At 32.9% G+C, this 17860-nt stretch overlaps 1 protein-coding gene across 1 annotated transcript in view; it reads right to left on the bottom strand.

The window, feature by feature from the left end:
- Positions 1-14629, bottom strand: part of LOC132553394 (sodium channel protein 1 brain-like) — a 56072-nt gene extending 41443 nt beyond the window's left edge. Inside the window, exons 1-3 of the mRNA XM_060217640.1 lie at positions 14559-14629; positions 14267-14357; positions 11277-11543 (exon numbers count right to left, since the gene is read on the bottom strand). Of these exons, the coding sequence (XP_060073623.1) occupies positions 11277-11543; positions 14267-14357; positions 14559-14629 (429 nt within the window). The remainder of the gene's footprint in view (positions 1-11276; positions 11544-14266; positions 14358-14558) is intronic.
- Between the last annotated feature and the right edge of the window lie 3231 nt (positions 14630-17860).

Genomic DNA, 17860 nt, shown 5'->3' with positions numbered 1-17860 from the left:
GGAAATTTGTCAAACTTGTGTTGATATGCAATGGGTTCAAAACTAGGTCATAAGAAAAAAAGATAATATAAAGGTCATAAGAAAATAAGATAATATAAAGGTCATAAGAAAATAAGATAATATATAGGTCATAAGAAAATAAGATGATATATAGGTCATAAGAAAATAAGATAATATATAGGTCATAAGAAAATAAGATGATATATATATAGGTCATAAGAAAATAAGATAATATATAGGTCATAAGAAAATAAGATGATATATAGGTCATAAGAAAATAAGATGATATATAGGTCATAAGAAAATAAGATAATATATAGGTCATAAGAAAATAAGATAATTTACAAGCTGAAAAATACATCATCACTCAAAACAGGAAAATGAAAAAATGCACGTCATGAGAAATAGATTCTGTTTCCTAAGCAAAAAAAGTGTGGATTTTAATTAGAATTATTGACTTGCTGTCAAAATGATGTATTTGAAGTGTTTCACAGCAGCCTTGACAGAAATAACTAATGAGCACTACATGAAAATTTTATACTTTAAAATGTTCGGATGGGAAATAAAATCAGGGAACTTATTTGTTCATTGGGCTACTAAATAGTATTGATGGTTGTTTGGTGTGTTAGAAATGAGCAGACATACATTAACACGTTGAATTACAAATTGTATTCAGAGTGGCCATGACATCCATTAAACTTGTTACATGCAAAAATGAACAAAATGGTTGATCGTCCTCCAAGGAGTCATACAGGATTTAAAGTTAACATGATGTATTATGGTGAGCATTTCGAGTGGGCAAAATATCCTCCATAGAATTGCATGCTTTTTTTAAGATTAAAAAGAAAAATAACCTTGTCAGACTAATGATAATTTCATTTTTATTGTATAAAATCATTTTCTCTGACTTACTGATGCATTTACGATTGTAGTACTGTGTTTTCTTTGTGCAGTGTATTTTTTTATTACAATTTGGAAAGGAAAACTTAATATGCTGTTGAGGTTAGAGAAGAAATTAGACTATTCTGGAAACAGGGGTTACTTAAATTATTTTGATATGTAGAAAAACTTTTAAATGATTCTCATTTTAACTCATTTATAACCAGTAAGTGAAGTCTTTCCTATCTTTAATGTTTTTTCCCCACTGTTATTGTGAATTAATTCCAGAGATTATTAAGCATATGATTTCAAATGATTTTCCAAAATGAAAACTTTTAATCTTTGAGTTGACCAAGAGGATTACAACATTGTTGTAATGATCAAAGTGATCACTGTAATGTGGTAATGACACACCAATACTGTAATGATATCTTTCTTGAAAAGCTCATTGATATAAGTCCTTTGTATTTTAATAACAGGGTGAGAAACATAATACAGGCTAACAGTTTCATATCAGCAAAATGTTTCTTTCAGATAAATGTATTTTAAGGGATGTGCATATCATTTTTCCATTTAAATATCAAATCTGTTTAAAAAGCCAACCTACCCCCCCACCCATCCCCCCCCCCCCACCTCCAAAAAATATAAACAGAATATAATGTTATTTTGCATGAACTGTGCTGGCATTCTCCAGGAGGTAGGTTTGACCTGCATTACAGGTTAGCTAATTACTGTATGTTGAAAACTTAAGCTCCTTGTAAGAGGATTAATATGGGATTTTATGCTACTATTGATTTAGTACTCTTGGATTTTAAAACATGACCATCTGATTATAATGTTAAAATCGGATTATTAATTCTCTTTCAAAAACACAATTTATTCAAACTGGTTATGAATTCTCTCTCTTCATGGGAAAAAACATTGTGAAAATTTATCAAAGAAGATGAAAAATATCACAAGCTTGATCAATCAAAATTTGATCTTCAGGGACCACTGAAATCTGAAAAAAGGATGAATGCTCTACTCAGCATGCAGATTCACCATTGATTAACCCAGTCGCTCAGCCATTTTGAATCCCCTCATTCAAAAATCTCTTTGTTCATTATAAAATCATACAAAACATTTTGATACGCTCTATAGAAATACTTTTTACTTACTTGTGTACAAGTTGTAAAAAGAGAAGAAAAATATAATCACTGGCTAACCTGGGCTTGAACCCAGAACCTCAAAACTTGGAACCGGTGCCTACAACCCAAGTTAAGCTACAATGACATAGCCCATGCAGACAGCTCTACTATGAACTTGTTTCATTCATGCACTGACATCCCTGTCAAAACCTATATACCTGTATACTATCATATGCATCCTCAAATTTTGCACCTGTCCATTGTTTTATGAATTATACAAAAGTGTGTAAAAGACTTAAGTACCTAATATTATTTAAGAAAAGACACAATTAAAAACCAAAAATCCTTCAAAAGTGAAATATTAAGTGATAAATACACTGTAAAATAACTTCATTTATTTTGTTTCATCAATTTTAGTCACAGCTTTTTTTTTATTACATTGAATAAGATATTGATTAAAATTAGAAATAGAATTTCCTCCTTGAGAAATCACAACCCATCCTCTTATACACATTCATAGATCTGTTTGGGCACACTGGCTTAATGTCATAAAAATATGCAGTACAGAAATGGAAGCTTTGCTTCAATCATTAAATCTGTAACAAAGATAGGGATGTGCATTTGATCCAAGTGTCAGACTTTATTGCTTCCCTGATGACAGCACAGGGAAAGGCTGGGTTACAAATTTACTGTACCATACAACAACCGTTGTTCAGGATGCAAAATGTGAGGACAAAAGTATGTAATGGGATGTTGATACCGAGAGATTCCTGAGGCATGGATACAGGCTGCTCTTCCATTATGGCTTTTCTCCTGTGCCTTACAATCTCACAAAACTAGTTCATCTTGATGGTTTTTATCACCTAGACACACATTCATACTAGCAAATGCATCTGCATCTATCATAATACAGCCTTCACATTGTGGTTCTGTTGAAGTGCTTCATAAGCCTTAGTTTATTATGTAATGGTGATTTACATATCTGCAGATCAGTTGCTTGATATGGAGAGTTTTCAATGTGTCCATTGTATCCAGTGTACAATATTGAACACTTTAAATCTGTAAATATGAAATGACATGGTTGACTAATTTTGAGCCAATAAACTAGCCTTCATGTAAAGATTTATGTAAAGGAATGGCAACAATGACAAACAAGTCAACTGCGGGTCTGTTGACCAAAGAATAGGACAAAATGTTTCTCAGGCATAAATTGTACGTGTGTGACCTGCTATTTCCCATTATGCCATCAACTTACGCTTTAATTACAAGCTTTGAATTAATTTACATACTAACTGGAAATTAAAGTAGGTGATATGATAAGATTAATGAAACAACAAATTTTTTAAGACTTATGTATACAAACTACCATAAGCCTTTGTGAAGAATGTCTTTGTTTCTAGATGGCATAATAGCCTGTGGTCATATCTAGATGTAAAATGGACAGACATTACCTTAAAAAATTTATCAAAAGACATTAAATTTTGTAAGTAAATGGTTAAGTTTTATCTTTCTTATGTTCAGAAATCCCAAGCTAATAAATAATGTATAATAAATAGACAGTGCAATTAAAACCCAATCATCTTATCTTTATCATACCTTTACCCAATTTTTCCTATTTTAAGTCGGTAATAAACGATCTTCCCAAGTGAAATGGGAAAATAAAATTGAATGGTAATAGTATTTTATTTCTTTAAAATGGCCTTTTTCCTGATTGAACTTAAAAGTATTACAGCTTGTAATGTAAAAAGACTATGAGCAGTATCTAAAGTGCTTTATCAAGATATTCTTGCTTTTCTCTTTCCTATATAGTATATTGTTGTCTCTGACTTAAGGAACGTTTAAAGAAAGCTTCATGAAAGCACATATATTGAAATCCTTGAAGCTTATGCTAACAATTTATAAATTTGTGATCAATATTTTCTTACTGGGTAAGTTTTGCTGAATTAATCAATGGAATTCAAAAGAATTATTTGGAAGAGATTTAACTGGTTGCAGTTTTGATCCAATTATGGTAAAAATCTCAAATCCTTTAATTTGGTTTACAATTACGCACAAGAAAATCAACAATGGTGTATTGAATGTTCAGTTGGAAACTTGAGTGACACAAATACATTTTGCCAAATCTGTGGCTATTATTCTGATTTCCTTTGAATTTTATATTATAAAAAATAATATCCATATTTAATGATCGTTCCTATAGAGTGTACCAAGGTTCAGTCCCAATTACAATAATAATGGCTTGGCTCCCTTCCTAAAGAATTCTTTTACTTACGAGTTTGGAAAAAGACAGTTTACATGTAAACACTGTTTTGAGTAATGCATATGTTTACAACAGCAAACATCAAATGAAATATCTTTTGTATAATTAATTAAAAATTTCCAGTTCATTTATCGTGCATGTGTTCAATGATGACAACACATACAAAGGAATGAGAACACCTCTGACTGACCTTGAAATTCCATGTAGTTCTGACTGATCAATCTATCACAGCTGCAGTTGGTCCTTGTATACCATTCTCTCCCTTTTATCTATTCCCTGACTTTTAAAAAAATGATTGCTGACTGTGTTGATAAGTCCCTTATTTTAAGATGTTTTCAACTAACATGCAAACAAGCTTTAAATTTCTGATATATATATATATATAATTATTGAAACCTTGACATTAAACATCTTTTATGTTATGAGTCAGTCTTTTTTCTGTTTTGATATTATCAGGTACAATATCCTTGAAACAGTAATGGTCATACATGGACAGGTTTCAAGACTTACATCGAAAGAAAACGGGCAAGATAGGAAAGAACGGAAAAGATCAAAATCCAACGTGTTGCCATTGGTGCAGTTCAATCTATTTTAGTCTCTTCAATGTCCCTTTGGCAGAATAAGACATGGAAGAAAACCTGATACTGCAGGGGGTCCACTTTTACAGGTTCCTTCAATCATATTGCATTGGAATGTAGCAGACCCAATTCTTGGACTCTGCGATGTCCTTTAAACAAAAGACATCAGAGAACCACCTGACCTGCAAGGGGTGACCTACAATGGTACCCAGCAAACAGTTGCCTCCTACGACTGGAGACATGTAGTGTGATATAGGCATGCACATTTTTTGCCTGCTCCTGCTTGGTTTGGTTACTTAAGAGTAGGGTTGAAGACATCTATAATTAAGTGTGATACATGTGCTTAATTTTAATGGTTTTATATTAATTACATGTTAATGTTTACAAGTTAAGGATTAAGAGAAAAAAAAAATGTCATATTACAAAACTATTATCTACTTTGTATACTAGAAGTTATCCAGTTTGTGTCAAATGATTCGTAGACAAGGTGGGTCAGAACAGTACAACAATTGTTTTTTTTTTCCATTACATTACATCATATTCAATCATACCCTGACAATGAACAGTTGAAATAATCAACCTATACTCTTATTTCCTTTGATTGTGGACCAAATTACAAAATTAGATCATCTTAAATTGTTAGCTCCACATTCATGGAATGGAGATTTGATGCTGATATGGCTATGGTAGATTTTATGGGTATTTTGCATAACATTTACTGCATTGATTGTAATGCAATTGTACATCTGAAGAGAACTCATCAAATACAGAACTTGAGAGGCTAAATTTATTTTGTTTTAATTGGTGCCAGTGCAGATCAGTCAATTGAAGGAATTTAAATTGTCACTAATTAAGTTACTCAGGATAAAAATATTTCTGAAATTTGATTCTATACTTATTGTTCTATGTCTCAAAATTTTTTAAGTACCACTAAAATGTAATATATAATAGAAATCATTTACTATGGAGACATTTAAGACATGTCATCTACTCAGAATAAGGAGACATTTAAGACATGTCATCTACTCAGAATAAGGAGACATTTAAGACATATCTACTCAGAACAGAGACATTTAAGACATATCATCTACTCAGAATATGGAGACATTTAAGACATATCTACTCAGAACAGAGACATTTAAGACATATCATCTACTCAGAATATGGAGACATTTAAGACATATCTACTCAGAACAGAGACATTTAAGACATATCATCTACTCAGAATATGGAGACATTTAAAACATATCTACTCAGAAAAGACATAGAGACATTTAAGACATATCATCTTTACTTTAAAACATATCTACTCAGAACAGAATATGGAGACATTTAAGACATATCTACTCAGAACAGAGACATTTAAGACATATCATCTACTCAGAATATGGAGACATTTAAGACATATCTACTCAGAACAGAGACATTTAAGACATATCATCTACTCAGAATATGGAGACATATAAGACATATCTACTCAGAATATGGAGACATTTAAGACATATCTACTCAGAACAGAGACATTTAAGACAAATCATCTACTCAGAATATGGAGACATTTAAGACATATCTACTCAGAACGGAGACATTTAAGACATATCATCTACTCAGAATATGGAGACATTTAAGACATATCTACTCAGAACAGAGACATTTAAGACATATCATCTACTCAGAATATGGAGACATTTAAGACATACCTACTCAGAACAGAGACATTTAAGACATATCATCTACTCAGAATATGGAGACATTTAAGACATAAATATATTCTTCTATTTATAAATCTTTGTATGGAAATTCTGATCCAAACAGGAATCTATCAAATTTTCTAAATTGATCTATGTCACAACGTTGTTGTTTAATGACCGTTTCTATCAATGCCTCCATAATCGTTCAAAACTTGTACAACTCACTTAAGTATCAATCCAAAGTGCATATTCACAATTATCCTATTTGACCATGCATGAGCACATACACTTAACCTGCAAAAACTCAAATAATGTAGAATACCTCTTTGTTGAGTCTACAAAACTGACATTTATAAATGCCATGTCTTCAGTATGCAAAAATTTGTTTACAACTCTTTCTGTTAATAGCTGCACTGTTAATAGCTAGAGGGATTATTAAATTACATACATGACCAGAAGACTCTACACATCTGCTGTTTGTGGAAGTAACCGTAACACTGCTTCAAACATATTTGTAGGGTAGTTATACATGTCTTCATCAATGGTATTTTTGGCAGTGAAATACTTCTGATACAGTAGTGTCTGTTTATGGCACTAAAAAAATTCAACACCATACTTGATGCATTAATTGACACCTCAACAGTTTGTTTGAGTCAGGGTGGTCGGGTGGTGCAGTGGTAATGCTCTCACCTTTCACCTAGCCGTCCGAGGTTCGATTCCCGGAATGGATGTGAAAAGGTATGGGGTCACCAGCCTGACCACGTGGGTTTTCCCCGGGAACTCGGGTTTCCTCCCACACTAAGACCACGCGGGCACTTTCATCCAAGCTAACAAGAGTGATTAATATAAGTTGGAAAAACTTGCTTCACAATTGTTGTAAAATAAATAAATATTGCTTTATTTATTTAACAGTTTGTTTGAAGCATTAAGTGACATTTCAACAGCATGTGTTTGCGGCACTAATTGATATTTCAACAATTTGTGTTATTAGCACTATATATATAATAGACATCTCAACAGTATGTGTGTGTAGCACTATATATATATAATAGACATACCAAAAGTATGTGTGTGTAGCACTATATATATAATAGACATACCAAAAGTATGTGTGTGTAGCACTATATATATATAATAGACATACCAAAAGTATGTGTGAGTAGCACTATATATATATAATAGACATACCAACAGTATGTGTGTAGCACTATATTTATATATATATATATATAATTGACATACCAACAGTATGTGTGTGTAGCACTATATATATATATATATATATATATAGCACTATATATATATAATAGACATACCAACAGTATGTGTGTAGCACTATATTTATATATATATATATATAATTGACATACCAACAGTATGTGTGTGTAGCACTATATATATATATATAATTGACATACCAACAGTATGTGTGTGTAGCACTATATATAATTGACATCTCAACAGTATGTGTGTGTAGCACTATATATATATAACTGACACTTCAACAGTATGTTTGTGGCACATACTAACAGCTATGAGGCACTAGGTGACACTTCAATGGCATGTGTTTGTTACATAAATTGACACACCAATATTATATTTGTGGTACTAACTACCACTTCAAAAGTATGTTTGTGGCACTGATTGACACTTCAACATTGGAGATGACAAATAAAAAAATTCTTATCATTTCTTGTTTCAAAAGATTATGCTGAACAAGAAACATTCCTAAATTATTTCATAGAAAGTGTAAGATAATTGTAATTACTCTCTATAAACAGGAGAAGTTTAACCAAATATACCATACCGTATGCACTAGGAAATATTTCACATGTCAAATACCAATACATATTTTGAGGATATGAGCCTTAAATCATTAACAAAACTTAGCTGTGATCATGAGTTTAGAATTCATTGAATTTAAAATGATTCTATTTAGTGAGGTACATACCACTCAACACAGGGCAAAAAATTAAATTCTATTACTTTTTTCTTTAAAAGAAGTTTAAATATGATAGGCTGTTGAAATGTATACCCCCATATTTGATACCTCTCTTCAGTAAGGTAGACAAAGTTTTTCACATCCTCTTCTATTCCGACATAAAAAACCCCCTCATTTTCAATAAATCACTGGGAATTGTATATGTATTGTATTATATGTTGTAATTGTATACTCGTAAATGTGCATGCCTTTGTACATTAGTGTTTATTTGCACCACATGTAAGAAATCTGGAGCCTAGCTTTGGCTCACACAACAGAAATCCACAGAGGTTTAAATGCTTTATTCACTCCAGAAGTTGATCGGTTTAAGTTTTCTGTTGTTTCCATAAACATGCCACAGAGATTTCAGATTGAGGTCAAATCTAGTGTTATTGTTCTGTCCAAGTGTGCACATGATCCATGGCTATTTCAAAATTACAGGTACCTCAGAGAGTCACACAGGTGTACATTATTATAACCTTAATAAAGGAACTTGTGATCATGAAAAAATGTAACTAAAATTGTATGCTAAATGTTTATAATCTTTATGTTTTGACAACGCAATTATTTAAAACAGATTTATTTTCATGTCAAAGTACATAATTCATGCTATGGAATGAATGTTGGTTCACTGCGATCCTACAACAGATATCTTAGCAGCTTTTATTGGATAATAAAACTCAAAACCTGTGCTATGATAATACAATTTATATGTATATTTTAAAAAAAATGGTCATTTTAATGGTAAAACACCTCAGAAAACAATCAGGGAAGAAGGCTCAATTATGTTAACCTCACTTAAGTTTCCTCTTCAAATGATGATTAGGTGATAAAAAATTTGAAACTGACATAATAACAACACTACACATAAACCAATGATGTCATACTAAGCCACGTAGAGTTATGTCATCATGATATCCCTGGCACAGATAATGATGATATCATCACAACACTATACACATAAACCAATGATGTCATACTAAGCCATGTATAGTTATGTCATCATTATATCCCTGGCACAGATAATGACGATATCATCACATTTTGACACCACTGAGGATGGTGCTATATAAACTATAACACAAGGGAAACTAAAATCTTCCTGAGTACCTCTTACTGGTAGTGTGCTAGGAGGAGCTACCTCCAAGATGTGTGTAACATCTTCATTTCCTTTTAATCATTTAATGAAATGACTAGAAGACAAAACTAGATTTCATACTTTTGTCATGATTAAGTTTTACAAGACTAACTGATATTGTCAAGTTTTGCCACTTGCGACACGTCTTTTCGTACAAATACATGCATGTATTGTACTGACGTGTCTTATACAGTATCAGTAATCGGACAATTCATATCTATGTTTTTAGCTGTGACTTACGCTTTGATCTCATTGCCAATAAGTCTCTATGATCATGTCAGCGAAGACTTTATAATATCGACTTATTGATCACAAAATTAAAACAATAATTTTTGTGGCATGTTGCTACGGCATGATAAAGGATCATACTGCTGATAGGTCTTTGTAAGTTCTTGTAGATTATGAGTGAGAGGTTTAGACAACACAATGTAACAGTGGTAAATGAAAATCTACAGATGACATCAAATCATTTTACACACATGTAAAGACTTGTGAGCATCAAGTGATAGCTATTTACATTGTTTTTGAAAATTAATCTATCTCAGGTCACCTGAGAATGTGTGAATTCTATATTCCCTCACCAAAACTATAAGTAACACTTACAATCTTTTCTTTATCAAACACAATTCAAACAAAGACCTTGTTTATTGTTGATAATGAGAGGGTATATCAGGGTCATACATCACCCTTATCATGAACCATCTACCATATCAGGTTCTAACCTTACCACAAGCCCAGGTATATATTTAATAACAGCATGTAAATCAAACACTGTCATACTTTCAAACCACAATGAAGAGTAGAATCTAAAGTGCCTACTCTATGTATAAAGTGATGTACTTCATTTAAGTTACACACCTATGAAGATTACTGATTGGAAAACAAATAAAAACTCATCAATCATTTAAGATTCCATGAATGTGTCTATGGGTATTATTGAATATCTGATATTTGTGGACACAGAATTTTTAAAAATCTTTTTACAGAAGGAGCTCTAAAACCAGATAATAAGGAGTCAACATGCAACTTTATGATTTAGCGTAAAATATTTGTGGTTTATCAATGTTGTATATCAAAGTGACTACTACAATAATATCGCATTTTCCAAAAATGGGTGTTAATAAAGAAATGATAAATATGTGTTTAAAATCAAAGAAAATCTAATTATGTTTGAACCTGTAACTTGTTTGTATACAGGACTCTTATTTTGCAAGGGAGATAATCATAGGCTTTGTCAGTACCTCATACACCTAATACAATACTTATATGAATCCTACCAGTAAGTTGTCTAGAAATTAGTGTTTAAAAATGACTTCTATTTACTTTATGGTAAGTAGTCTGTACAAACAATTTGTACCATTTTTCTTTAACTTAACAGGACTTTGCCAAATTTTATTACTTTAATTGAAATTCAAAAAAATATTATTCAGAATTTATTTTAAATTTTTTTTAAATGCTGTTGTACAATGCACTTACCTGGAATCCTCATGGTTTCTTTGCTAAAGGATAAAATACTTACCTTTTCTTTAAATTCCCAAACACTTTTGTACTGAAATGTGTATATCCAAACCAAGGAATGATTGATAGAAAACACACTCAGGAATGGATTTGACAAATTTTACCTTGTCTTTGATAAACCGATCGATCTCCTCAAGCGGTTTACCGTAGTAGTCTGTTCGGAATATGTCACCAAGGTCTGGGGGAAGGAGATCACCTTCCTTTAGTTTCGGATCACATTCTTTCTTAGCTTCTTCCTCATCGTCTTCGAACCTGAGCTCTCCGTCAACGAGATGAGCTTCCGCAATACCACCAGTTTTCTCCTCCTTCTTTCGCTTATCCTCCTCCTTCTGGAGTTGCTTAGCCCAAGAATCGTCCGTGAACAAACGGAACTTAATCCTTGAGGACACGTCGCTGACTGCAGACGACGGTCGTGAACAAGATAACACACTTTTGGCATCGTTTGCATCGGCTGCCACTGCTGGAGCCGCGCCATTCTCGTAGGGACTAAGATGATTCTTATCATCATTTCCCTTCATTTCAGTCATTTATCCAACTTTAAGTGAACACACAACTCTCGGATGTCGCCCAATATAATCCGTATGGAGTTCGTTGAAACACACACAAGCATTTAAGCTGGGTAGAGAAAAACGCGAGGTGCGATTCCACCTCATACTCAAGTCATCGTGTGTTCCTTAGACACCAATGGAATTTCTGCAACGAAAAAAAAGATCATCAGACAAGATCAATGCCAGTGATATTGTTTACTAAACATTGGATATATTCTGCGAAATGAAAAGCCGGGAATCCATTTGATTATAATGTGGATTCCAACGATAATCAATATTTTGTGTTTATGAATATTGTGTCATCCATGAATCTATCAATAAATGATCAAACACAAATATAATCTTTCAAATTAAAAATAAAAACTTGAATCATGAATCAAATATGACGACAAATTGTGTCTCCGCCAAAACCTTGCCACTACTGTACCGACCTGGACCTCAGATTGAGGTGTATATAAAGGTTATACAACCTGGAAGCTGTCACATCTTAGAATCCTTACTCTTATTAAAAATCTAGAATATTCTCTATTTCGTGTGATTTCTTCTATCGTAAAGTATTGCGAGAAAGTAAAAAAGATATTTTCTGTAAATTAAACATTATATAGATACGTTTCTATCCAAAATGATTTAAGATTAGATCAGACACAGTTTTGCTGTTAGACATATTAATTAAAAATCACACAAGAAAACTAAGGAGAAGGGTCGTTCGCAAGGAAGAATATATTCCCAATTTATCACATATGAATCGGAACTCTTCAAGATATTCTTACAAGGTTGAAAACGTCCATAAATATATAAAAGATGTGAACTACATTACTAATGTAAATTGTAAAATGTGACGATACCATGTGAATACAATTTTGGTACATAATCATTAGACAGTCATACAACCGTCTTGAAAATATTACAATCATGTCCTGTTACTTCTTGATCAATAACAACCTACGATCATATCACGATTGATTTTCTCAACAAACCAATTTCCCCTGGACAACCACGTTCCATAGACACATCCAGAAACGAAAAATTCCAAATCGAAAACAAAATAAACTCTCAATAAAAATACAGAAATGTCTGGGAATATCCATCGAACAATATTCCCCACCTTTCACAATACACCAAAACCTGGGGCTGAAAAGCACTAAGTCGGTTTCCACTCGATACCTACAAGCAATATTGACTTAATCCCGTGTGCTTTCTTCTTAGGATCGTTAATTGGAATGTGACGTCACGAGTAGTCCAACATTGGTTCTCACCCTACAGCAATCCAAATAAACATTTAAAACTTTGGAGTTCCTTTTCCGTTTAAGTTTTGTTGAGAAAAAAACACTACACAACAACGATAACACAACAAATCCAGCAAAGAAACTCCGTATTTAACTGTCAGTTGAAGCGAGATTGGCTTATCGTGACCGACCCAACACTGGCACACGAATTGTTCCTATTGTGTCAAAGCCGCAAGGTTTTGTCCGGTGTTTAGTATATAAAGTTGTGTGTTTCACAATAAGCTGATATTGGGACGTTTAATAGAAGGCTTGTCGAACCCCGAGCCCTAGCGGCGGACACGTCACAGTGTATATAAAATGTAATGCTCCACTGAGCACGTCCCAAACCCGTTATTCTTTTATATCATATACATGCAATAATCATGTATTGCTTTTGGATACCAAAGATTTACTAAATACTGTTATGATCTGGTATTAAATGCTCAGCTAGATATCTACAGGTCAAACCGAAGAGGTAAAGACTATTTATAAACCGTGTATATATAATACCATACATATGTACAAATGGTTCTTAACAAATATTAAGAAGGTCATTTAACAGAACTCTATTTACTTGTCTAACCAAACAATTAGACCGAAAACCTGTACTGATAGCGTGACAACCATCACTTCTGCTATTCACATACAATTTTCTCGTTCAGGTTTGTGTATCGTTTTATGAGTGCTTGTCATTTAACGTTGGATTAATTGTAAACTACATGTAGGAAAGGACTTGAGCCTAATTATACGCCTACAATTTATATCTAAGTGGTATACAGGGAGTTTTTCTAACAACATCATGTAGATCATTTCAGTTAAACAAATCTTTTAAAATGTATTTTAAGTTATGAAAAAGTTATATTTTTTGCTAGCAAAAAGCTTAGGAACATTTGGGTTTGTTTTCTTCATTTTTGTTTCTAAGTAAAAGGTCGACTTTTATTCAACGGTTTCATAAATTGCAATGACCTTTTACGTCAATGCGAGTTTGACGTCGAACTCATGTCTCAATGTTTCATGATATTATTACGCATAGTTACAATGTATCATTACTAAACCACAACTAGTGAAATAAATACACTATTTCACTGTCGAAGGATGTGGTGCCCGTTTACCTTGCGTGTCATCATTACGTAGGTGTGGAGATGTCTATCGCGGTGGACGTGTGTGAAAGTACTACAATACTAACTGCCAATTTACAATATCAATCATAAAAACCATTTTCTACATCATATCCAAGTTATGTAATGAGGGTTCGGCAGAATATCAAGAGCTCAATACTGCTGCCAAGGGTATAATACCAATATCAGCTATAGCAAAGCACCGATTCCTATTACTGGTTCGCAAGGGTTCGTCTCCGTTATCTTTAACATCTCTATGCCATAATAGAACTCATCACAATATCTGCGATATTGAAGAATCTATGCCGTTAACACCTACCATAACTTGAATCAACACCGGTAAATGACACGTAAAAGGCCTTGCACCGGTAGTATTGTCATATTGAGGGCTCTGCACCAAAAAGTGCTACAAGGACCATCAAGCGCCGATAAATATCACATTGATGAATCTGCACGTATCACTGCTATATTGACGGTTTAACATAAGATCTCTACCATAAGGAATACCAGCATAGATCTCTTCCATATTGTGTCATCAGCGTTGATCTTTGTCATATTGACAGCTAAACATCTATGTTTTCCGTACTGAGGGCTAAGCACCAATAACTGCCAAACGACGGCTCAACATCTGCATCTTTCATAGTAATAGCTCGTCACTAATATCTGCAATATTTTGCTCTTGTGCTAGATCAAGAAATAATCCTGGTCTCCTCTAGTATTACACGTATTGACGCAAACGTAACAATGGAAATACTGGCAACGTTGAAAGGTTCAAAGTAACTTAATCTTTATATCCCGTGAAACGTTCTTTCACAGAATCCACGAGATGAACTAGTACATACAATGTTAATTGTCACGGAAAGAAAAAAAAGATATAAAAAATCGATTCGCATACACGTATAAATTATCATTGCCATAACACTTCGCTCAACCAAACCTTTATAGAAGCGTTTTCCATTCTTTTTGTTATAAAATCATTGTGAGTCATTGTGATACTGTTTACCTGTAATTTCGATTTAATGGCAATTGGATTTTTAAGTCTTTGGCCAATTTTGAACACTCTCTCATAAAATAATCTTTTGTAAGAACATTTGATTTTTCTACGCTATCATTCCCTATATCATACTGAAGTTATGAGGGCTTTCTGTTCAATTAAACTTTGATAGTCAATCATTTTTTTTCAGTTTCATGGTGGTATGAAAGAAAAACATTTTTGCAAACTGAATGAATGCGCGTAGCTTATAATATGTTTCTTGGATACGTTTCAAAAACAAAAATAATACATAAATGTAAAAATTTGATAATTCAATGACAGATATTTTGAAACAAAACACTGCGTATAACAGCTTGCGTGACACGATGGGACGTCATTGACAGCTATTCCCGCCATTTTTAGTAATTTAAAATGCATTCATGAGAGGGCGCCTCAAATTTCAAACGGATGCAACAGATAAGGCGTCGCTGATGTTTGCTAGATTATCATCTAATTCACCATTCAGAAAATAATTTTCGGCATCAAAGTTAAAGCCACCACCAAGATTGAAATCCACCCTGTGATCGTAAGTCGGTCACAAAATTTACGAGCAGATGACGTTTAGATCTGGTCGTGTAATATTGCTTTCAACCCGAAGTTCAAAATGTGTAAAACTATAAGAGAAATCCGTTATCTATTCGTTGTTTATTACTTGTGTATATTGTAAGATAATTGGATATTTTATGAATGACAGTGATTCACACAAAGCAGAGGAATGTGTAAACAGATATTCCATTCATATAAAAAGGAATTCCAATAGGCTGCAAGATGGCGTATTGTCATTGACCCCTCCGCTCATTATCAAGTGGTCAGAGCTAGATTTTTTATCGAGAAATATGAAAAGGACAAATCAGGAAGCTGCATTTTGCGTGCAAACAATGAACAATTATAGAGTGGTGAACGGTGAAACAAATGCATAAAGTGGCTGTGAGCTAACTACACGGAGGACAAAATCGTGACATTAACTGAAGCACTTGATGACAATATCTTTAAGTATTTTGGCAAGATCATCCAAAAGACTATATAAATACCTATGGGAACAAACTGTTCTCTCTTGTAATTGGCTTAATTGGTTCTGTTTTTATACGAAGCTGAGCTTATCCTAGAGCCTACCCTATTACGTCAACAAAACCAACCGAAAGCTTTCCACGAATCTGTAAAAATGTTTATTTCGATTTAGCTCTTGTGAATTTGCTTCTGATCCGATATTCAAGAGGTTGTTCCATATATCACAATATTCGTGTTTGATGTCGATAGCTGACAGTTAAACTCACAAAACGGGGTTTCGAGAGATGTACGGCAGATAGATAATGTAGAAATGTTAAGGTCATCATACTGATCTCAATAGGTAATATTTATTCCGTGTAACATATGAAGCTGTACGTTTTCTTTATTTCATTTTCCTTCTGTCCTTTCTCTTTTCATTTTTTCTTTTTTCTTACATTTTTTAAAGATTTCTTTATATTTTGATTTATTCAAATATTTACTTTTCATTTATTTTCCGTTTTTACATTCATAATAACGTGTTTGATGCTCGTGTCCAATTAATTTTAACTAGTATTAAGCAAGATTACAGGTCTGACAGACATCGTCGACAACTATCAACATACCTATAAGTTGAATGTTCTAGACACGTTTACACTTATTCATTCTAACTAAACAAACGACTACTTTCAACATGCTCGTTTATCTCAACTTTACATTCATTGTATTTGAAAAATGGGTATATAATACATAACTTAGAATCACGTTAAGAAAAAATAACTTGTTTACATATATTATTCACAGTGGAACGAAGCAGTAACATAGTTCATACAATATCATTACAGTTGTATTTATCACTTTGTCATGGGTGTTAATCAACGGAGTGTCCGACATCCAGTGTAAGTATATTTAGTCACCGAGTAACATGTTCTCATGACCCATTTCGGCCATTACTGTACGTCTAGAGACACAAGAGAGGTGATTGGTCTGATCAATTATAATTACATGTACTCGACAACACGAAAGGGAACCATATAGCTAATTACACACACCATATATAAAGGTGGAAACAACCTTCAGTAATCCGTTTATCACGACTTTCACTGAACATTACAAGGGTATATATAAACATAAAATTAGGAAAACTATTCAAATTTCTTTGTTGAAAAGCAATATATATATAAACGCGGACAAAACGTACATCATTGTATGCGTTAAAATGTGTTACGATATTTTTTTATCATAACATATTTTTTATGTGTTTAATTACGCAGTACCGGTAAAAGAAGCCAACGAAGAGAAATGCTGTTCTGACAAAAACAGCTGTATATAAGTAATCCGATTTCACCTTTCATATCGGTGTGTTCACGTTTTAATGTGTTCGCTTGGCCCGTGAACCAAACTTCCATTACATAAGAAATATCCCATGATTATTTAACATTCTGGTACCAATGTAGCACAATGTACAATAGTATCGGCACAAATAGCGAATCTCTTGATAAATTATTATAACACCAGAACCACCATTAAGTGATAATTATTCCTTTCTCTGAATACAGAATAAAAAAAACCCCGTGTCTTCAAAATACATTTCTTTTCAAACTTGCATGATAGAACTTATATATATATATATATATATACCTATACAAATTATATATATATATACAAATTATATTCTTCAGATTATATAGATATGAAAGTTCACACAATGATAAAAGATACAAGTAATATGTAAATATG

This window comes from Ylistrum balloti, unplaced genomic scaffold (assembly GCF_031769215.1).
Source record: "Ylistrum balloti isolate Yb309-2 unplaced genomic scaffold, AGI_CSIRO_Ybal_v1 Utg370324, whole genome shotgun sequence".
NCBI lineage: Eukaryota > Metazoa > Mollusca > Bivalvia > Pectinida > Pectinidae > Ylistrum > Ylistrum balloti.
Note: the sequence above shows the minus strand (reverse complement) of the source record. Positions and strands in the feature narration are given on the sequence as shown.